A 23865-nucleotide genomic window follows, 5' to 3' on the forward strand; every position below is an offset into this window, starting at 1 on the left:
CAGTCAGTATCTCCGCTGGGATGCCGACTCGGCTACTCAAGAGGAACAGCTCCTGGGCGACGGCCTTGGAAGTGGCCTTACGAAGAGGGATCTCTTCCGGGTACCGGGTGGCATAGTCGACAATCACCAGGATGTGTTCGTGGCCTCGGGCAGACTTCGGCAGCGGCCCTATCAGGTCCATCCCGATGCGCTCGAAGGGCACCTCGATGATGGGTAGCGGAATCAGCGGGCTGGGGGGAGGAGTTCTCGGCGAGGTCCATTGGCAGGTCGGGCAAGCTTGACAGAAGCGCCTCACATCTGCCTCCAGGCCAGGCCAATGGAAACGATCTCTGATGCGCTGGGTGGTATTATGTACTCCGAGGTGGCCGGCCATCGGGTGGGCGTGGGCTAGTTCCATCACGACCTCTGTCTTGGCTTTTGGGACTACCAACAGCGTTTTTTCCTCCCCCCTCCGCTGGGCGACACAGTAAAGCAGGCCATTTTGGATGCGGAAGTGGGGGATCGGGTGCGGCGCTGGCAGGACCTCTTTCCCCTCGATCACCCGCACTTGTGTCCAGCAGTGCTTCAGGCGGTCATCCCCGTGTTGCTCCTTTGCAAACGAACCCCCTCCCGATACCTGCTGGAACATGTCATAGTACAGGTTAGAATTTTGAGAGGGGGACTCACCGTCTCGGGCGCTGTCAGATGCCAGCAACACGGGGCGACGGCAGGGACTGTGTCTGGGTTTTCGGCGACGGCGTGTCCCGGCAGGGCTGACAGGCTGGCTGGCGGCGGGTAGATGGTCGAAACCCGACCAGTCTCTCCCGAGGAGGATGGGGACAGGCAGGTCCTTTAGAATCCCCACTTCCACTGGCCAGGTTCCTTGGGCCGACGACGACGACTCTTTCGGCGACTTGACTGGCAGTGGGGTTCCCGACGAGGAGCCAATGTCGGGCCAAATGCGAGAGCTCGGCCGCCTGAGCGCGTGCCGGTAGGCGGGGCTTATATTCCCAGTCTTGGAATAGTTGGGCCGCACAGATAGGGGACAGACCCACTCTGGCCAGGATTTCCTTCCGCAACTCCTCATACGAGTCGATCTTTTCCGGGGGTAGCGCGAAGTAGGCTCGCTGCACCTCTCCGGTCAGAAGGGGGGCGATGATCTGGGCCCATTCTTCTTGCGGCCAATCCTCCTGGAGTGCGACGGCCTCGAACATTTGTAGAAAGTGTTCTACGTCATCGTGGACAGTCATCTTAGAGAGAAGTTGGGTAGCCCGCACTCGGGGGTCGGGCAGTGGGATTCGCTGGGCAGCAGCAAAACGGAGCTCGGCGAGTTCCCGCTCTGTCTCGCCTTGTCGGGAGGCCACATGTTCCATGATTTGTTGCTGGTGGATGCTCACCTCCGTGAGATGTTTGAGGAGTTCTTCCATGATGGAGAGGGGAGGAGCGGCCGCCTAGACAGAACAAACACACAAAAAAAAAAAAAAAACACAACTTAGTCCACGTGCTGGAGGGGTGATTTGTCGAATCACACACGACCACAAGACTTTAAAGAGTCAAGAAAACCCCAGAGGGTGGATTTATTTGTGCAATAGTGTGAGTTCGTGGTGCGGTGCTCCGTGCAGTGTTCCAGCTCAATCCTCTCGTGTCCTCGAAGTGGTGGGTCGGTGTAGCGCTTCCGTGATTCGGCGGGACCGGTCACACGCTGTCTTCTGGCAGAAAGGAAATAGAACAACATTAGTTGTGGAGACTTCCTCAGAACTCACCGGAGTGTGTGTGAAAGGCGGCTTATAAAGGGCGGTGCCTGACGAGCTCCAGGTGTGACCGGTCTGCCGGTAATTCGTGGTGCAGGTGTGCTCCCTTTGTTGCCAGGGCGACGCTGATGACGGCTCGGGACACGTGTCACAATATATAAACATAACATATCTTTCTGAAATATATACATGCATGTGTGTGTATTTATATATACATAATAAATATAAACAGCATACATACATATATTATGTAAACAAATCTTTTATTTTTGATGCGATTAATCGCGATTAATCGTTTGACAGCACTATAATAAACCATCAAATATTTTATTCTAAATATTCACTGGCGAAAAAAGCGTGACAACTAGCTCCTATGTTAAAGAGTGCTGTTGATAATGCATGTCTGTTTTACATGTGCATCATTGTGTCACAGTGATACAGGTCTATTTGTTACCTAGACAAGCGCCTGAATTCTCAAACAGCCAGTAAAGAGGAAAAGGTCAGGCCACTTGGTCAGGACACCTTGTGTTAAACGTTTCACACAGGGTAAGACATTAGCATCCTTAAAACCTGTGATAATGTAGAGTGATTTTCTGCTATCTCTTTATGAGGACTGCGAAAGCTAAAGAAAACAACCTGATTAAGTTCTTAAAGTGATAGTTTACCCAAAAATAAACATTTGGTTACGCTTTAGTTTGGGTACCAATTCTCACTATTAACTATTATCTATGACTATTGCCTCAGTAAGCTACTAATTTGCTGCTTATTCATTGTAGTTGTTAAAGTAGGATTAAGGGATGTAGAATATGGTCGTGCAGAATAAGGCATTGATATGGCTTTAAGGCTTTAAAAGTACTAATGAACAGCCAACATGCTAGTAACATGCATGCTAATAAGCACCTAGTTAATAGTGAGAATTGGTCCCTAAACTACAGTGTTACCAAAATTTCATTATATAATATAATCATTATTTCTTCTGTGGAACACCAGTGTAGAATTTTTGATAATGTTGTTAACCAAATCATTTTGTTAGTACAAAAATGTCTTTTATGTTCCATAGAAGAAAGTCATACAGGTTTGGAGTAAATGAAAACAGAATTTTCATTTTTGGGTAAACCATTGCATTTTTAACCAACTCAAAGGCATAGCTCACCCAAAAATTACTCACCCTCATGTCGTTCCAAACTGTAAGACCTGTTTTCAGAACACAAATTAAGATCATTTTGATGAAATCTGAGAGCTTTCTGACCCTGCATAGACAGCAATGCAACTACCACATTCAAGGCACAGAAACGTAGTAAGGACATTGTTAAAATAGTGACATCAATGGTTCAAACATAATTTTATTAAGCTTGCGTGCTGCTGATGTAGAACACACACATGTTGCGCCTTGTTTACAGGAAGAGGAATGCATGAGCATGCACCATGGTACTCTCAAATACGGCTGCAGACTGTCCCGGGAGAGAAGAAATTGTTGAATAAAGCCCATATTTTTGTTTTTACTATGCACAAAAAGTATTCTCGTTGCTTCATAAAATTACCACATTACCATAAAAGAACCACTGATGTCACATGGACTATTTTAATGATGTCCTTACTTTAGGTTTCTGTGCCTTGATCGTGGTTGGTCCCTTGCTGTCCAAGGAGGGTCAGAGTGCTCTCAGATTTCATCAAAAATATCTTAATTTGTGTTCCGAAGATGACCGAAGGTCTTATAGGTTTGGAACAACACAAAGGTGAGTAATTAATGACAGAATTTTCATTTTTGGGTGAACTATCCCTTTAATATTTTTATTGCACTATTCTTTATTTAGCATCTACAGCTCAAGACCCAAACTGGGTTTTAGTGACTAATTGTGACTTGCTGTAAATTGATATTCAAGATACAGCACATCTTGCTAAAAAAAAAAAAAAAAAATCACCAAACAAATCACAGTACGAGACCAGAATTTAACACAAACAAGTTTTATTTTTCCTCCAACATACCGTGTACAACAGATATAAGATAGAGGTATCTGAACATGTCAAATAATAATATTTATTAATATCATTATTGTAACATTAATAACATGGAATGTAGTTTTCGAAGCTCCATTCACTTTTTCAATGTTTTTTCTTTTTAGTTTATTTAGGAAATATGACAAATAAATAAAGCTTTATTATAGTCTCTGTATGTCAACTAACTATCTGAATATAGTTGTCTCTGCACGATGGGTAAAGGTGTAAGGGGAGGGTGCTGTAGAGCGTTAACAGTCTTTCTTTTCACCACCATCCAACAATGAGCACTCAGAAGCTAATCAAAGTTCTAGAACCTTCTCAAGGAATGAGGACGGGAACGAAATCAGGTCCTTTTCGGTAAATAACCGTTCCTCAATAAATAGAACGCAAAGGGGAACAGCAGCAACCTTGTAAAAGTACATCGGGGGAAGTGAGTAAAGCTACTAAACATGGAGGAAGCAGATCGTGTGACGACTTGACGTTAGCTTCTTGACCCTTTTTAAACCTCTACAACACAAAAAACAACTGAACAGGTGGAGCTTTGAGATTTTACTGAGCTGAACGTCTCAAGTGATTGAAAGAATGAGGAAGAGAAAGAGAAAGAAACATTTTCCCATTAGAACACCATGCTGGTTTGAACGAAGCTGGGGTCTAATCTGTGCTGTGGTCCTCTAGTTGCGAAATGATGGTGATGAGGTTCTCCAATCCGAAGATGTAACCGCTATCCTGGCCCTCGTGGACTACACTGTCCTCGCCATAGTGCCGACACGTGGTGTGAGCAAAGTCAATCATGCGAACGTCCACCACCGGGCCGCTGTCTGGTCTGGCCATGCGTCGCACCACAGCAGAGCTGCTGGTGCCGCCACAAGCACCGCTGTTGCTACTGCTGCTGGCCGCACCTGCGTCGTGAGGGAATCCAAAAGCACCACCCTCCTCTTCTTCTTCCTCCTCCTCTTCCTCCTCTTCTTCTTCATCGTCGTCTTCCTCCTCCTCTTCCGAAAGGCCATCCTCTGCGGAGTGGCGTGATCGCGGAGGGTCTCCGTCGTATATTATCAAGAGCGAGCTGGAGTAAAAGCGGTAGCTTTCGCAGGCCTCCAGGGCCGCCTGCATGTCTCGCAGCCTCCGCAGCACCGGCGACAGGAGCTCGCGTCTTAGGCGCCTCCCGTCATGGAAGAACTGAAAGATGGCCTCTTTGAAGCCAGACAGGGTCAGCTTACGGCCATGGTACTTGTTCATGAACATGAGCTGCCCTGTGTCTGAATGGTAGACCTGGAGGAAAGTGAAAAGGAGCGTGTGAATAAAACATCACCTTTAAGTGCTTCTAATATTATGGAATTACGCTCAAGAGTTACACTAACCTGCATGCCGCAGAGGCGCACTCCGATGCTGGCGGATGTACTCTGCTGACACTTGCGGATCTGGACAGCCTTCTTCTCTTCAGATGCGTCGTCCCCGTGCTGCCTCGTGCCCATCTTCAGATCAAGCACACATGGAACTGTGTAGCGCCATGTCAGGTTCTCCAACAGGATGAATTCTGATGGGAGGTTCTGGGTCAAGGGAAACGTAGATTCTCCTTTCTTTTCAGTATTGCTCTTCAATTAAGCTTTGTTTTTCTGCATAATAAATAGGCCTGTTTTATCTATTTACCTCACAATTGTCATTCTAATTGTAAATCTGCATAGAAATACAAGCTTTATAATGTGCTATTCAAGCTTTTTAATGTTTTACATTTTTGTTGGGCAGTATGAACAGCCACATTAATGAGTAGTGATTTTCATATATATTTTTAGTGACTTAAATAAAATTTGGGTAAAATAAGTGTTTCTTTAACATGTAAATCTGTTATCATTAATTTGTATTATATACAATTATTTTTTTAATTACATATTGCCATAATTTAGAAATACATTTTTAATTTTTTCAAAATTTGGGGGTTGTTAAGATTTTTTGGTTTGTTTTTTTTGAAAATCTCTTATGCTTACCAAGGCTGAATTTATTTGATCAAAAATAGAGTAATCTGTGAACTGTAATTTGCAAAATATTATTACCATTACAATTTTATTATTGTTGTTATTTAAATATTATTATTATTACATTTCTTTTTTTTATTATTATTTCGTAATCTTTTTTTTTTTCCAGAATACTTGGATGAATGGAGAGCAAAAGAACAGCATTTATTTGAAATAGAAATATTTTATAATATTATAAATGTCTTTACTGTCACTTTTAATCAATTTAACGCATCCCTGCAGAATAAAAGTATTAATTTCTTTAAAAAAAAAAAAAAAAGGGTTAGATTAGGTTAGGCCTTACTGACGTCAAATGTTTAAACAGTGCTGTTTATGTATATAAATTTATGAAATAATCTAACAATCAGCAGCAAACTGCACTAGACCAATCCACCTTTGTTGTTTGTGGCAGCATTGAAGGATACTGTATTGATTGCGGTGTTTTGCATTATCCTTCATCCTCTGCAGTTGTTGTTGGTGGCACTTGAGGCTCCAGGGGTTGTGCTTGAGCTGAGGGCCGGCAGCATTGCTCCTTTCCAGGCTGTAGTAGAACACCTCGGCCTGCTTGAGCCACTCCAGCTCCTCCTCGCGTTTGACACTGGAGGGGTGAGAACAGAGGTGGGTCAGCCTGACAGACAGATTACGGCTAACTTGGTAGAACTTGTTTTAAGAGATCTATATAAACCCTTACATTTAAGTATTAAATTTTGGCGTGTAACTCGTCCTGTGCCATTTGTTTGTTTGTTTATTTATTCACTTTTTAACACCATGCCAGCATCAAGGCTATTTTCATGGCGATCTCTGAATAAATTATACAAGGTATACAATTTCCTGTGCCTTTTGTGCTACAGACATAAACACCCCAAGTCATATGGCTTGTTGAGGTGGGTTAATACCCATGATTCCTAAAATCCTAAATCCCCCACAAAGAACAAACGCCTCTTATCTGGCCTTTCACCCCTTCCCCAGTCACACTGAGGTCACTTCTAAGTCACAAAGCTACACTGGTTACATAACCTCTTGCTAAACTTTGGCTCAAAACACACATTTGAACCAGTCCGGTTGCCAGCAGCTGAGAGTGCATCTGCTCTGCCCAGCTGGGTGTTCTGTGGGTCAGTGCGCTCAGTGCCTCCTCATGACGACAAGGTCGCTTCGATCGGTCACATTCTCATTGAGTCACATAAGTACTGAGCAGGGCCATTATTACAGGAGAACACAGGCTAGTATTATTCAAGAGATGTGGGGTATTGTGGCCTAGGCATTAAAGCTTAAAACTGCTAACTGAAAAGCTGCTGGTTCAATCTGCAAGGAACAGTACGTGATTTGTCAGTATTGTGTCCTTGAGAAAGAATCTGAACCTCCCTGCAGTCTCTGGTAAATGGCTACATTTTGATCTAAATACACATTTTTCCATTTTTCATGCAAAATTGTGCTACAATGAAATAGGTGGTTGTCACATCGGTGCTATTTGGTTGCTAACTGTTCTGACTCTGAGTGTTTTTAGCACATTGCTAAACAGTTATCAAGATGTAGTAGGGCTGAACAATTTGGGGAAAAAATATAATTGTGATTTTTCTGATAAAAATTGTGACTGCAATTTAACATGCTAATTTGCTGCACAGTTTGATTGTACATCAATATGACTATAAAATTATCAAAATTATTATTTTTATTTCAATATTTTATTTCAATGTAAAAAATAGAATTTAATAAAATATTAATAACTTTAAATTATTAAAATAACTTTAGAATTACTATATTAATAGCTGCTCTGAGACAAAGTAAAAATATTGTTATTCTGAGCTGCATGTATGTAAATGAACACACTCCAAAACGTACGTGTACATACTTAATTAAACAGCAGCCTTCACAATCTGATAATCAAACTAAGCCAAACTGCGATTTTTATTTTATTATTTCAATTAATCATTCAGCCCTACTTGTTAGGTGGATACTTATATATCAAAAGACACACTCCCAAGTTTCTATTATATCCTGGTCTCTGGTCTCTAATTCAATGTAAGTTTATTGGATTTGTCCACATGTTAAAATGTTATTTGTGTTGACTAAATTACATGCCATTTTAATCACAGTTAAAATTGACTATAACTAGTCTAACAAACAATCATTGACTACATTTATAGACATTTTTAAGACAAAAACGATGACTAAAGCAACGTTTCTATTCTTCAACCCCATTTTTGCATCTATTATGCATATTGCTAGGACGACTGCACAATCAGATGTTACTGTCCCCTCACCTCTTGTCCTTATCCTTCCGAGCGTGTCTGGACCGGTCCTTGCTGTAGCCCTCATTGTCCAGCAGCATCTTACTGACCCATTTTATTTTGTTATTGGGTTCCAGGTCTGCCGAGGGGTCCACGTTCTCCAAGTCCCCAAGCTCACTGTGCAGAGGGTACGCAATAAGACACAAATTTCCTTCCTCATCCTCCTCGAAACTCACCGACACCACACCTGCAGAGAGATGAGAGAGAGATGGAAGAGGAGAGAGAGAGAGAAAAAAAGAATGAGGTCAGAGGTGAAATCATAACTTCACTTCAGCAAACAGGAAGTAGTCAGAGATCCAAGTCTTGGAAATCTTTAACATCTCTTACCCACTTCTCTTTTTTGCGCTTAAAAGCTCGCCAGTCTTTAACAAAAGCTACTGAGCCGACAGCACGGGCTGCTCCTAACCTGATAGGAATCACACAATCCATAACAAACAAACAACGAGACAGAAATTCTTGGAAAAGAGAGAGAGGAAGCAAAGAAGGCTGAGGGTTGGGAAAAGAGAGAGAAGTCTATCAAACAACAACAACAACAACAACAACAACAACATCCAACGTACAGGAGCGGCTTCACTAGATCAGTTTTCTGAATCTGTCACAGCAAACCACATCAAATGTCCATTCAATCAATGCCACATAAGAAGGAAACCAGCCAACAAACAAATGACAAGAGGCTAAAGATATGATGAAACCAACATTATTTATTGTATCATATCACTTCATGACTCAAATGCAAGAGCATCCAAAAAGCACAATGCATCAAAAAATGAACGCATCACGTGTAAACATCACAAGAATTACAAGAATATATTATGAACCCGAAAGACATACACAAGAAACATCTTTTTCACTAAATAAATAAAAAAAATATATATAAATAAATCTGTTATTCTGAGAGAATAGAGAGTACTAAAAGGGATAAGGTCATGAAAAAGCTATGTGTAATGTTAGTGTTTTTTATTCTCATTCTCAACATTATTCTAATATTTTTAATGTATCAAAGTAAAAAATGCAAATAATTCAATACAATATTTTTTTTAAAAGGACAGCACAAAAAAATAAATTATGTAAATTATATTTCATCAGCATTTTTTTATTACAGAAAATGAGATTTGTTTGATAAAGCATTTAAAAATATATATATTTATAAAGAAATTTAAAAGCATTATTTTCAAAACAACAGAGCACAATGCAAAAAACACAGCCAGAATATCGCCTAGACTTCCAATTCAGAATATTTAAATCAGGCACTCATTATATTATTGACAATAACTTCCTACCGTTAAAATGCATTTCCTAAACAACCACAAAGAGCCCCCACCCCCACCCCCACAGAGAGAAAAAAATGAGACAGATGGACACAAGCAAAATCTAAGCCTGTTGAACTTGTCTTTCCAGGTGTTTCCTCAGGTATGACAGCAAATTTTGAAACCACAAGTGTGTGGGAGTCAGTCTATGATGTCATGTCATCTGGGTCCAAAAAAAAAAAAAACACTTGCCATTTCTGAGCTGGGAAACGCTCCACATTCAGCTATCTTCAAACGAGACCCAGACACCAAGGTGTATGCGTTAAAGTACAGCCTTGCCAATATCTTACCTTTTAGGGGCCATTTACAAAGGCAGTACACCCAAATATTTTAAGTAGTTTAAACTTCTAAAAAACAGAAAGGTGATGGTTGTAACCGTTCACTTTCATATTAAACGACAATGAACATGACTGGCAGGTGTCTCTTTTTCGGTTCCACTAAATAAAGACAGACACCCGGGTTTGGAACAACATGAAGGCGAGTAAATAATAGCAGAATTTTATTTTTTTGGGGTTAACTGTCCCTTTAAGAATTTATTTAAATAGCGCCGCCTTGAGGAGAATAGCGTTAAGACGGAAACACAGCAGCACTGCTGGCCTTCATTTAACATGAAGATGATTTTTACAGTCACGAAAAATATCACATTGTACGCGAAAGACAGTCACGAAAAAGAAAGGAATGGCTTTAATAGCCAGGACAACGGAATAAGACGTCACGTTAGTAGCTAACTGACTTACCTCTATATTGCGGTGTAAACTTCCGCATAGCCGCAGGGAGGCTCCTGTAAAACTGGTGCTCCCGGGGGATGAGGGGCTTGCATATCGTCTGCTCCCCGAAGCGGAGCACACACGAGTGTCCCCCCACCTGGTGCACAAAGGGCTCAAGGAGCACCCCTTTCCCCAAATACCCCTGCGGCTCTGTCTGCATCCCCTCGATGGCTGGGCTCATCCTCCGGGGGCATTAGACTCTCGCTCCTGGTCCAGCTGGACACTACAGACGTGTAGACGGATGAAAAAGACGAAATGGCCTCAATATTTTTTCTTTCTGTCTTTCGTTTATCTCGTTTCACTCTATCGTTTATTCACGGTCAGTGATGTATTCTCCGCCGTACAGCAGAACACTACAGGACATAAACAAAAGAAACAGGAAGGAGGAAGAAAGGCGACACGACAGAAGAAAGAACACAGCTCTGTGTTTGGATTCAATCCTTTCTTTTACGACACGTATAATCTAGTTCGTATCTTCTTTTAGTTGTTCTCAGGTCGAAATTTAGGGGATTTTAAGCGAGAAAGAGCAGCTTAAACGCCCGACTGTCGGACGGTTCCTCGGAAGCTCTTCTACTGACACCGTAATCGCTCGCCGAACTGACAAAATGTCACCGCTGCATCAGTAGCTCCACCTCTAACATCAAATCGACCAATCAGAGCGCCGGAAACGGTGTTGGGTGGCAACAAGCGGAGAGGACAGAATGCGAACAAAGAGTGAGGAAGGGTGGGGGAGGGGAGGATGTAGATGGAAAACAGTCTGGAGAGGAGGGGGAAGCTGAGAGACTCAGCTGTTTTTCTCCCTGTGACATGGATGTCTTAGGGAAGCTGGTGAGGTGCACACTTTAAGGCACTCGCAAGGGTTACGACACGAAAATGCAGAAAAATGCAGTTTACGGGGGACAGGAAACGAAAAAGCAGAAATTAAAATTTTCTATATTAAATGAAAACTATAATAAACTAGTAGATAACACTGACTTGGCCAAGAAGTCAAAGAAAAAAACAACAATGTTAACAATAAACAACATATAGACTATATATCCAACTTTATATAGAGCTGTGTGTGATAAGATTACATTTTTGCAACAATCAGGCAGTTGAGATTTGCTGTTATCGCTTTACATGAGTATGCTGTATGTATGTGGATAAAGTTGGAGCTATATTCAGCTTTATATACAGAGCTTTGTAATAATATAATTTAGGCTACATATTTTATGATGATATAAACAGTCACACAGCTCAGATTTGCTATAGAGTATCTACATATTGCTTTACCTGTTGCTGTTGGATGTACTATAACTCTAACTTTAAATATTTCTTCACAATAATATAGTTTACATTTTGTGACAATATAAAGAATCAAGCAGTTGAGATTTGCTATATTCCTATATTGCTTTAGCTATACCTGAGTTTACTGTATGTATGTGAATAAGGTTGGACATACTTGTACTTGGAGTTATTCATTTGTTATGATATTGAGTATTATGAAACCTGTAAGGTTTTGTTCAATTTCTAACAATTTGATGTAGTGTAAAGCCTAATTATTTGGTGATTTGTATCACTGCAGTGGTTAAACTAAATGACAGGGTTAAAATTTCAATCATATCACCTATCCCTAAGCAGTTTAACTGTGGAGTTAATTGAAAGTCATGGCATAATATTCATACATAGCACACTGTACATAGTACATAATATCGTTAGTCCCCTATTGTGCAAGCCACAGGCAACTGTGGCTTGCACATTAAAAACAATACATTTTTAATAAAAAACATGCATATGAAATTCTACTATACACTCTCAGAAATAAAGGTACAAAAGCTGTCACTGGGGCGGTACCTTTTCAAAAGGTACATGTTTGTACCTAAAGGGTCCATTTTGGTACCTTAAAAGTACATATTAGTACTTAAAAGTGTACATATTTGAACCTAATAGGTACAAAAGTGTACCTTTTGAAAAGGTACCACCCCAGTGACAGCTTTTGTACCTTTATTTCTGAGAGTGTAGCGCTAGTGTGATTTCGTCTGTGCAAATATAGGAGACTGGCAAATGAGAGGAAAAACAGGTGACGCATGATACCAGTGGCCCTCAGGGTAGGGGATTACTAGCGTCAATCGTTCAGCCAACGAAATGAAATAGGGTGTCTCGCCTGCCTGGGCAGATGTTTGTTTTCTGAGGAACTGAGAGCACTGAGTTTTAGACAGTGGCAATGGTATTATTGTGTCAGTGTTTTTTTGTTTGTTTGTTTGTTTGTTTGTTTGTTTTTTTGTTAGATTGAAGCAGTTTATAAAATGCTGTTATATGACATTCAGTGCAAATTGGTGGGTGATGAAAGTAAATGGGCAATATAATTCTGAAGACATCACACAAAGTTAATGAAATGAGCTGGCCACATGATTTTCCTCAGAGAAAGAGAAATGCACGTAGTTTGAAGGAGGATGGATGCACGTATCATCTATTCTACAGTAGGAGGTTTGCAGTAGTGTTGGACCACAAGCAGCAGGTTTGACTTTAATCTCTCTCTCTGTAATCCGCCTGCTGGAACTCACGAGTGGAAAATGGGCCATGGAAAAAGCATGAGAGAAGAATGAAAAACATCAAAAACCACTACAGAGCAGGGACCTCCTTTTCTTGAAATGACCAAGACAGCCAGATATATCTTTATTATTAAATATTATTTCAGAGACTTCAGACGGAGACAGAGATCTATTCATTTTACCATTGTCTAATTTTATTTAGATATTTTAAAAGATTTATTTGTATTATTTTTCAAAAGATATGAGATATGAGTTTATTGTTATGCATAAACACAAGTAGAGTGTAGCCTGTGACTTCTAATCTAAAAAAGATAAAGCAGCATTTCAGAATTCTGTAACATATTCTGAAACCAAAATAGCTTTAAGTGAGAACACAAATTTAAGTTGTTATTCACTGAAATCTCTTTTGCCTTAGCAGCATTTTCTTTGCTACAGAGCTTTAAACATTAAAACATCATTACCATGCTTTAGAATGTGAGCATGGCAGTGTCAAAGGGCCACACGATTCATTTATTCATTAATGGAACAAATGCAAATTGAGGGATGGTATACCAGAGGTTATAGGCTTGGTCCAGTGACACAAGCTTGACACTTTGATCACAGAGACCTTTGAGAACCGTGAACTTGAGAATCCCTGAGAGAACCATTGTGCCTTTAAATAGGGTACATAACCCCAAATGGCTCCATGTGAAGGCCCGTTCCTGATATTTTTATTATGTTATGAAAAAAGCATCTGCTAAATGACAAGTAATTCATCACAGAGCTAACCAGATATTCTGCTGTTAAGATCTGTACAGACCAGTATGTCTTTACAAATGTTTAAACAACACTGACCTCCAGTTAAGTAGCAAAACGAGGGCAGGAGCCAATTCAAACTGCCAACAGAGTGAAACACCAACCTAATTACTGATCTGAGACGGAACAGAGAGTTTCAGCAGTTGCTTGCTGTTGCAGTACATTCTGAGATATGAAACATTCTGAGCTTTGGCAGTGTAAATCTGAGACCCGAATGAGAATGAGAGCACCCAATCCTGCAATTAGTGATAGGTTAGCTGTGGCACTTTTGGCGGAGTTATAACAAGGGCATTAAACCACGGCCAACGCCAAGGCAGCACTCAACTCCTCTTAATTCAATCCCATACTTGGTACATTGTGTCTGCAAATGAAGTCTGTAGGAGCACAGTCTGCCCTGTAACCCAGTAAGAGCTGGAGGTCAAAGCCAAGGTCAAGACAGGGCTTCAAGAATGGAGACAGGTGAAACAGTAATGCGATTTGGGCCATGCTAATCTCCCAATGCAGCTATCAATGGGTTAAAGACTCTGGAATTGATGTGCAGACTGGCATCGCCAAACCAGGACAAAGGGTACGAGTTAGCATGCAGTTATGAACACTGATGTGTAGCAAATTCTTTGCCAAGAAAATACGATTCAAATTGATTCTATTTACCTTCTTAATACGAATCATTTCTTCATATTCTGGTCTTAGTGTGCATGATTTTTTCAGTGCATATTATTAAAGAAAAAATATGTATCTACATAATCTTTCAACAAAACACAATTCAAAGGAAAGGAAAGTATTTTTCAGCTTTACAAGAGCTCTTATTTTTCCTCTTCACCCACCTGTAATAAGAGACTACTTTTCATGATCCAATTCATTCTTAATAATTAAAGTCAAGTCCTGGCATACATATTTTAATTTCCACTTTGTTAAATAATCATAAATATTTCAGAAATATGTGACCTTATGCAAGAAAATTGATTGTGAGATGCATTGAGAATAATGCCATAAGCAATAACACAGAAAACAAGGTTGGTTAGCACCGAAGAGCAGGACAATGACTTGATTTTAAATATTCACAGTTACACTTTATATAATCTATTTCAGCATTCTAAGGATTCACTAGTGGTAGGGGACTCAAAATATCATAAACAAAAGTAGTACAGCTGTTTTATTAATTCACCTCGTGTGTTTTGAATCACTTTTAGCAATTAGAGAGCAATGACTCAATATGACATCCACAGAATCCAAATTTGTTGTGTTTGTGTGTGTATGAGAGAGAGAAATTAAGAGAGGACAGGATGACCTTGAGGAACCACGGGGGCCAAATCTCCTGATGAGCAGTAAGGATGGATTAGTATGGGGTAAATGAGAAGGTGTTGACTGACACACCTGAAAACCAACTGGTATAGTTAGAGGGAAAGCAATAGAAAAATGTGCAGCATATAAACACTGTAAAGTCACCTGAGGAATACAAGAAGGCCTTTTCCATTTTGACCTATACAAAAACACTTCTGCTCAGCACTGAGATCATACTCTATAGTGCGAATCAAACTGACCAGCCAAACCTGACAACAATACAGGCCCATAGCCAAAGATCCCTAAACAGCCACGACCTGCGCTGGATGGAAAATAGTTGGGCTCAAGGTAAGTCTATTTACCAGACAGCTCAGAGTAAATCCGCACAGGTCACTGAATAATACCTGCACAGTGCATATATTCTCACACAGTGCCTAATAATAGTGCTGTTTTCCCACAGTCTTTTAATAGAGGTGGATTATATTTTAATTAAATTACACTCACACACACATATATATATATATATATATATATATATATATATATATATACCACTAGTAAATGCTTACTTTGTACATATATTTCAATATCATTTAGTTTACTAAACCTTTCATTTTCTGTCACTAATACAACCCCATTTTAAAAAACGTTGCCATAAAACTAGTCAAATGGACGTGAAAATGAAATAATACAATTTTAATAAACATATGTAAAACATGTTAAGCATTTCTTGACCGGCGTCTTTAGAGTATCTTAAACAATTGCGTCGATGTCAAAGTTGTCTGCGGTTTTGACTTTGCTCGTCCACACTATGAAAACAATCCATCACGTGCAATAAACACACATACGTGACTCTGAGATAATCCATCTTCAATGTCAACACATTTAACTCAGAATATCCCTTACATCTGCCTATATATGAAGCCCTTCCTGAGCTGGTGAGACCGTGACACATATAGCAGCTGATTTAAAATAAGCCACATGCCGGATACAGTGAGAGTGTGTCCTGATGCCTTTATGGAGGGTCGTTGGCCTGAACACACACATCCTCTCTGAGACAAAGCTTTTGAAACTTCCTGAGTGCTCTCCACCCCACCTTGGAGAACAGCATATCCTGCTGAGACATGAACATGCTGTCAGTCCTAATGTGTGTGGGTCAGGTTTTGCCTACTTAATAATAGCTTAATAATATGTTAAGGAAGAAGCTTATCACACTAGATAATGAAGATATAAAAATGTCCAAAAGGGAAAAAAAAACTTTCTTTGAGGGTAAGGTTAGGGGTAGAGACAGGAAACATTGTAACCTCAGCACAATAGAATCTCTCTAATGAATCATCTCTCATATGTAGTGTTGGCAAGTCTGCTTTATTTTAGTGAATCAGTTTATTATAAACTAGGCATATGTAAAGTCCAATTCAATTTAGTGAATCGGTTTATTGTAAACAATAGTCATATGTAGAGAAGAAAGTCTGATTCATTTTAGTGAATCAGTTTATTGTAAAATAGTCAGATGTAGAGAAGAAAGTCTGATTCATTTTAGTGAATCAGTTTATTGTAAACTATAGTCATATGTATAGAAGTAAGTCTGATTCATTTTAGTGAATCAGTTTATTGCAAAATAGTTATATATAGAGAAGAAAGTCTGATTCATTTTAGTGAATCAGTTTATTATAAACAAGGCATATGTAAAGTCTAATTCAGTTTAGTGAATCAGTTTATTGTAAATTATAGTCATAGAAGAAAGTCCGACTCATTTTAGTGAATCAGTTTATTGTAAAATAGTCATATGTAGAGAAGAAAGTCTGATTCATTTTAGTGAATCAGTTTATTGTAAAATAGTCATATGTAGAGAAGAAAGTCTGATTCATTTTAGTGAATCAGTTTATTGTAAACTAGTCATATGTAGAGAATAAAGTCTGATTCATTTTAGCGAATCAGTTTATTGTAAACTAGTCATATGTAGATTAGAAAGTCCAATTCATTTTAGTGAATCAGTTCATTCTAATTTAAGTCATAGCATTAGTAATTCAAATTCATTTTAAACTCTCTCATATGTAGCATTGGAAAGTCCACTTCATTTTAAACAACTGTGTTATTCTATAGTCATATATTGTTGGAAAGCCCACTTCATTAGTGAATAGGTTTATTGTAAACTAGCGTAGAGAGTAAAGTCAGATAAATTCTAGTGAATTGGTTAATTGTAATCTCCCATAGCATTGGAAAGTCTGATTCATTCAAGTGAATCAGTTCATTCTAAACTAGTCACATGTAACACTGGAATATCCAATTCATTTTAGTGAATAGGCTTAGTTGACACGGGAGGACCTTGTTCATTTGAACTTTCTTTCACTTTGCTGAAGAGAGCAAACTCACACCTGTGCTCATAAAGAGCAGATGTATACCCATGCTTATGCTCACACAAATGTGCATTTCAATATTTAAAACAGAGCTGGAAAGTGGATTCCTAAGGCACTTGGAGACATTTCTCTAGTCTCCATGGTTACCCGCTGCTTTGTCACATTTGACCGAGTTGATACATTTTGTATTATACAATTGCATGACGTTCCTGCAGAACATTTCAGAAAAATACCTATACTCTAAAACACTGTGACAAAAATAACAATAAAAAATAAATAAATAAAATGTTTTGTCTGTTCTTGTGTGTGATCACCTACATATGAATTTTTTATAGGCTACAGCACAAATACAAGAAACACATAAAAAATTCATTAATATATATATTCATGATGTTTCAACAAAATATAAAATAAAATAAATAAATAAACATTTTACTAAATGTACTTTGTGGGCTATCTATTATCGTGCCCTGCAATTTTTTATTCTATTTACACCTACAGTAAGAAATTGTATGCTGTGCGATATTTTCTGTAAAGATTTTTTTTTTTTTTTTTTTTGGAAAAAAATTCATTCATATAAAATTTCAATATTTTCAAAATGTCTTTTGTTTCTTAGTTTTTTTTCTACGCACCTATCTATTACCTGCAAGTGGGCGATGATTGCTTGTTAACTGAATATAAAATATTTAAAATATATAAAATATGCAACATAAAATGGCAGTTTATGAAAAACATGTCCTTATAATATCATGTTTCATTTTCTCACAGAATGGGCGATGTGTCAGATGGAATAGATAGATAGATGTGTGTGGATTGTGGCCTCGGTTACACAATCTAGAGAATGTCAATAAAGAGAGACAGATTATAAGCAGGCACCTGGTGTCGTTTCCTCAACTAGAATTTAACACTCAAGGTGAGAGATACAGAGAGACAAGCAGAGAGTCTCGAGTTGGATGGTGACAGTTATATTAAAGAGGGTGAATTTCAGAGCATTGACACCCGACGCTCACGTGAGGGATAACATGAGCAAACTTATTAGCACTATTGACTGGCAGCTCACCTACTCACCATAACCTAAATACATGCTAAGGCAAAATCTGGCTTTCTTTCTTTTTATTTTTTTACAGCCTTCTTATTTATACATTTTACAAAAGACTACAGCTAGCCATACAAAGACCCATACAGAAATGTGAACATATGACATATATTGCCCAATATCAAGAGAGATATTACCATATATGTTACCTATAAAGTGATATATAATTTTCATAAACCCTTCAAACCACCTAAATAAATTTCATTTTCACAGATGTTTTAAGTAGGTTTATAAAATATAAAGTATGTTTTGAGTATCAACCCAATACTTCAATGCCAAGTCATTTGTTATGTTTTTATTTGTGCATCAGTTTTTGTTACATCAGATGGATATTTCATGACTCCACCTAAATTATTCTTTGACACATTTGTAAATGTCACGTCAAGCGGTTATATATATATATATATATATATATATATATATATATATATATATATATATATATATATAGTGCTTTTCTCATTAATTACTGTTTCATAATCAGCTTTACATAAAATAGCGTGTTACAAATCCCTCTCCGGTTAGCAAGCCAAGGGCAATGTGGCATGGAAAAAAACAGTAAAATGTGATCATCTATATTTAATAGATAAATTAACAGCCATCAATTGCCAGTGGCCTGTAAGGTAAAGCAGATGTGATGCTATATTGAATAAAAACAAGAAGGAGGGGAAAAGGTGAAAGTGTGAAACCAGAGTGAGCTCAGAGTGAATTAAAGTGTAGTCTCACGTGCGGTTAGAAAGAGATATCTTACAGACAGGCTGTAACCTAAGATAAGCTTTTAAATTTTTACATGGAAATCTGATCATATTAAAATGGCTACACCAATTATTCATGCTTCAAAAGCAACTGCATTGTCATCTTACAGTTAATATACTTTAATAGCCCTCATTACAGGTGCACGTACACACCTGTTTTGTTTAAAAACTCACATGCTCTGTAAGTCTGTCCTTCACGGTATGTTTGTTTGTACTGTATTTTGGGTGTGATATAATGCATTGTACTCAGTGTACCAGAGTTTAATTGCATGTACAGTTAATTTAGGTTGTGAAAACATCTGTGTACTCCTTTCCTTTGAGGCACCTTAGATATTCTCATGGGTTGTGGTTCAGTGTGTCTGTGTGCCACAGTCGCCTATTGGGATTTCTGAGCATATCTCTAGACAAAAAATTGGAGAACCGCCTTCCTTTTGTCTCACCTCACTTGTGTCTGTGTGTCTCACTTTCTTCATATCTTGCATGTTCTCTCTCCTTATGTGTGCACTTCCTCCATCTCTGTTGATCTTCATCCCTTGTTTCTGCTGTTATCTGAGTAGTGAACAGTGTTGGGGAAGCCACTTTGAAACTGTACCTCGACAAACTGCATGCTCTTAATTTAACCTGACAGTGAGGGCCTTCTTTCTAAGAAAAAAGTAGTTAAAAAATATATCGGCCACTGCAAATATTCAGGTCAAGAGACTTGGTGTAAAAACACTGGTATCAGTTCACCACACTTATCTAAAATGAAAATGGCAGCATGCCGAGAGAAAGCTGCTGAGCCTGAGGTAAAGTTTGATATATTTTACGTTATTTTCATGATTTCATGGGATACAAACTGTAAACTTGAAAATAAAGGCAAGAAGAAAAACATAAAATTGCATTATCTGAGTTCTAATGTGTTTATAAATGTGTTACTGGATGGCAATAAAACTAATTGTCTGAGGTATTTTTTAACTTCCTGCCCTTATAAAGGTACAACTACAGTCAAGCCACCCTTCAGAAAAAAAGAGTATATAATTACACTGAAGTTATATAAAAGGGTAATATATTTTAAATTATGTAATGATATATTTTTATGATAACATATGAGTCAGTAAAAAAGAGCAGTAATTAGCTCTCTAGCACAAACTTAATAGGCTATATTAAAAATATAGAATATATAAAATGCAGAATGTGTAAAAAAAGAAGAAGAAAAAAAAAAAAAAAAATATATATATATATATATATATATATATATATATATATAAAATAGTAAACTAATTAAGCAACACTAAAATTTGCAAATAAGTTAATAGAAAACAACAACAAAAAAAAAAAGAAAAAAAAAAAAGATGTAAAATACCACTAGTACTAGTAAAAGAATCAGAATTCTTTTTTTGTTTTTTGAATCAGTTCGTTGAAATGAACTGTTCGAACGATCGAACGAGTAGATTCCCTGAAATGAGTCGGAAATCCAAAACCGTTTGACAGAAATCCTTTGATTGTAACTTCACACACACAAAGTCAATTGCTGTACGTTTTGTCACGTTTTGAAAACAGCTACATTGACTAAAGTTGTTACGTTTAGTGAGTTCCTCCGCAATGCTTTTTCTCCACTGTAGTTCCCTCATGGAGCTGCTCCTAGATAAACAGGTAAACAGACCAAAAGAACACACACAGACAAAAACGAAAGTCATAGAACTACGTTTAGATGAGCAGAAAATAATAATATAATCTAATAAATTTACATATAGTTTAAAGGGATAGTTCACCTAAAAATGAAAATTCTGTCGTCATTTACTCGCCCTCAAGTAGTTCCAAACCTGTATAAATGTGTTTGTTCTGCCGAACACAAAGGAAGATATTCTGAAGAATGTGGGAAACAGAGCAGTTCTGGGGCACCATTGACTTCCATAGTATTTTTTTTCCTACTATGGAAGTCAATGGTGCCCCAAAACAGCCTGGTTACAAACTTTCTTCAAAATATCTTCCTTTGTGTTCGGCAGAACAAAGAAATTCATACAGGTTTGGAACTACTTGACGGTGAGTAAATGATGACAGAATTTTCATTTTTGGGTGAACTATCCCTTTAAGTTTTAATATGATTTTTTACTTATTATTTTATATTAATAACCATTCTGTCTTACATTAAACCATACTGTCTTTCCCCTCGTGAAAGTGTGGATGTGTGAAGGAGGTATCAGTGATGTGATGGATATTGAGAAAGTGATATGAGGCCTTCTTGTACTGCAGCCAAGTAGCTGTTTGAGAGTGTGGATGTTCTGATTGGCTGTTGATTGTTTAGTGGAAGGGTGTTGATGTTCTGATTGGCTGGGTCCCAGCAGGCACGGCACACCTGAGACCAAATGCTGAGTGTCTGTGGGCTGTAGCGGGCGCAGTGGAAAAATACAGAATCCCGACTCTGCCAACCGTGAATAGGTTCACAGGGAGATGTGCATAAACACAGGCGCACAAACAAGGCATACAACACAAAAATGTGTTCAGAATCAGAATCCATTCAACACCTTTGAAGTATAATATGCATGTGTGCTTGCCTCTTGTCAGCATTGCATGTTATTTTGATCACACAGCGCCCCACATTTTCCTGTCATTTACATGTGCATGTTTGAAAAGAAATTATCATAAATATTAGCAAATGAAAGGCAATCAGTCCAGGGCCAGGTTGGACAGGAAGTGCCACAATTTCAATACCAATAGAGACTACTGTGTAATCTATTGTTATCGAGCCTATGCAATCTGTTGCATCATTTCCTAGGATAGAGAAATTAACATAATTTTTCACAAGATGCAACAATAAAAAAATGATTACTGAGATTTTCAGTGTTTTCAGCACATTTGGAAATATGAAATCTGAAATCAACAAGCTTTATTTTTAGCTCATTGTTGTGTGGTTGCCAGGGTGTCTTGGGTGGTTGCTAAGCTGTTCTGACTACAGTTTACACAACAGTGTTATTATGCAGTGACTAAGGTGTTTTGGGGTAGTTTTAACATATTGCTATGTGGTTGCTAGAGTTTTGTTAAAGTGTTTGCACAGGTGTTCTAAACTTCAGAGTGCCACATTGCTGTCTGCTTGGTTACCATTTTGTCTACGTATATGATTTATCAGCTAAGCTAAAATTGTTTGAAAATAGCCTCACTATTTTAGGACTGTTGCACAAATGATGCATATTACACACAGAAGTGTAATACTTAGAATTAGTGGTTTGTCCTAAAACCTTAACCCTAAGCATGAGTAATAATAATTGTGATGCTTGTGTATCTTCTTTTTATATGGAGGAACCAGAAGATATGAACTGCTATGGTTAGGTCGATACATGCAAAAAATAGATGATGCAGTATGCCAACTATGATAACAGGATTAAAAAATTACCATGAGTCACAACGCACAACCTGCTAAGAACTTGGTAAACCACACCCTGCAATCTTCTTACGTCTTTCGTTCAAATCCTGTTGCAACCATCTCCTCACACAATAAGTCTGTCACTCACTCAACAACGTCTTCTGCACCCGATATCAAATTACTTTGGGTCTGGCAACAGTAGCCCATTAAAACCTACTTTATGACTGTGTCTGATACTAATAATACATGACCTGTCCATCTGTCCTGTGCAGTTATGCAACAGTCCTGATCGCCCCAATAAAAAATGACCCACCAGAAGAGACAAAAAGGGACCAAACTAGGAAGACGTATGCGAAATGAAAATGACAAATAGAGGGGAAAATAAGATGATAGGTATGTGTGTAATGCATTTGATGCAAGATAAATGGTAAAGCCACTGAGAACGATGACAGCACAGGTGGGAAAAAGAAAGGCGGTATCAAAGAGAGTAGATCAGAGAAAGAAACTTTAGGAGAGAGATAAACTGGACCAGAGAGGTCAGCGTGACATAACAGACGGACTGAATTCTTCAGGGAGTCGCGGTTTGATGGAAGGATGGGGCAGAGAAGATCTCAAGCTCAGAGAATAGACTTAGAAGTCGTGTGTGAGATGGTCAGAACAGGTGATCTTTAGTGGCTGATTCTCTAGAGGCTGTACATGCTGTACATAGACACTCACACATAGTCAAGCACACACAGAATTTTAGGTGAACTCTAGCAAAATAATAGAATGCTGTGGTATTTGCATAAACCATTGTTGCGTGAAACTTGCTTAAATTTATTGCAGCCCAACTCATGCACCGCACTTCCCTTTAAAATGAACATTTTAAAGATGTTTTGCAGAACATGCTGGTCACTTAGGTATCATAATAAGGACATACTCAAGCATATTTTTAACAAGAAAAATTGAAATGCCAAATCATTTTTTAAGGAATGTCCAGGGTTCAAAACAATAACAGCTGTATGTTACCACAGGCTATGATTAAAATTATGATTAAAATGCACTTGGAAGGAGCAAGGCATTTCAGAATGTTTGAATTTTTCAGTTTGTATATATTTGCGTTAGTGTCTGCCAAATGCATAAATGTTAATATGCTTATAATATTTTTTTATACAAGACATGTTATTTGAGCTCTAAGGTCGTCTTTGTAAAATAAATAAATGTATCTTTTTGTAAAAAAAGAAAAAATCTAATTCTTTTTGTAAATCAATTATGTAAATATTATTTTTGTAAAGAAAAAATATTTTTGCAAAGAAAAATAAAATGAACATTTAATGAAAATATAAATCTATTAAATGCGCAAATACAATGTTAAAAACTTTGTAAAATATTTGTAAAGAAACCATAACATTTAAAAGTATAAATATTATTTCTTGCAAATATGCAAATACATGATTAGAATTAAACATTTTGTAGCTTGTTATAAGTTATTAAATGTAATTCCTGTGCTTTTTTATTTCCAGTTTACTTGCATGTGTCATAGACTTCCACTATTATAGCACTTTTTGGTTTATTTTTATGGCAAAATTATTTTATGTGGTAATGGACAGCAGTCTTGCATCGTAACATTCC

The 23865-nt window shown here is 38.1% G+C and overlaps 1 protein-coding gene across 1 annotated transcript; it reads right to left on the reverse strand.

The window, feature by feature from the left end:
- Nucleotides 1-3679: 3679 nt before the first annotated feature.
- On the reverse strand, nt 3680-10708 carry ip6k2a (inositol hexakisphosphate kinase 2a). Its single transcript, XM_058779920.1, has 5 exons — nt 10070-10708; nt 7999-8212; nt 6163-6335; nt 5087-5262; nt 3680-4997 (listed from the first exon to the last, which is right to left on the reverse strand). The coding sequence occupies exons 1-5, from the start codon at nt 10278-10280 to the stop codon at nt 4380-4382; spliced, it is 1392 nt and encodes a 463-aa protein (XP_058635903.1). The 5' UTR covers nt 10281-10708; the 3' UTR covers nt 3680-4379.
- Nucleotides 10709-23865: the final 13157 nt, after the last annotated feature.

The sequence above is a fragment of the Onychostoma macrolepis genome, chromosome 06 (assembly GCF_012432095.1).
Source record: "Onychostoma macrolepis isolate SWU-2019 chromosome 06, ASM1243209v1, whole genome shotgun sequence".
Lineage (NCBI taxonomy): Eukaryota > Metazoa > Chordata > Actinopteri > Cypriniformes > Cyprinidae > Onychostoma > Onychostoma macrolepis.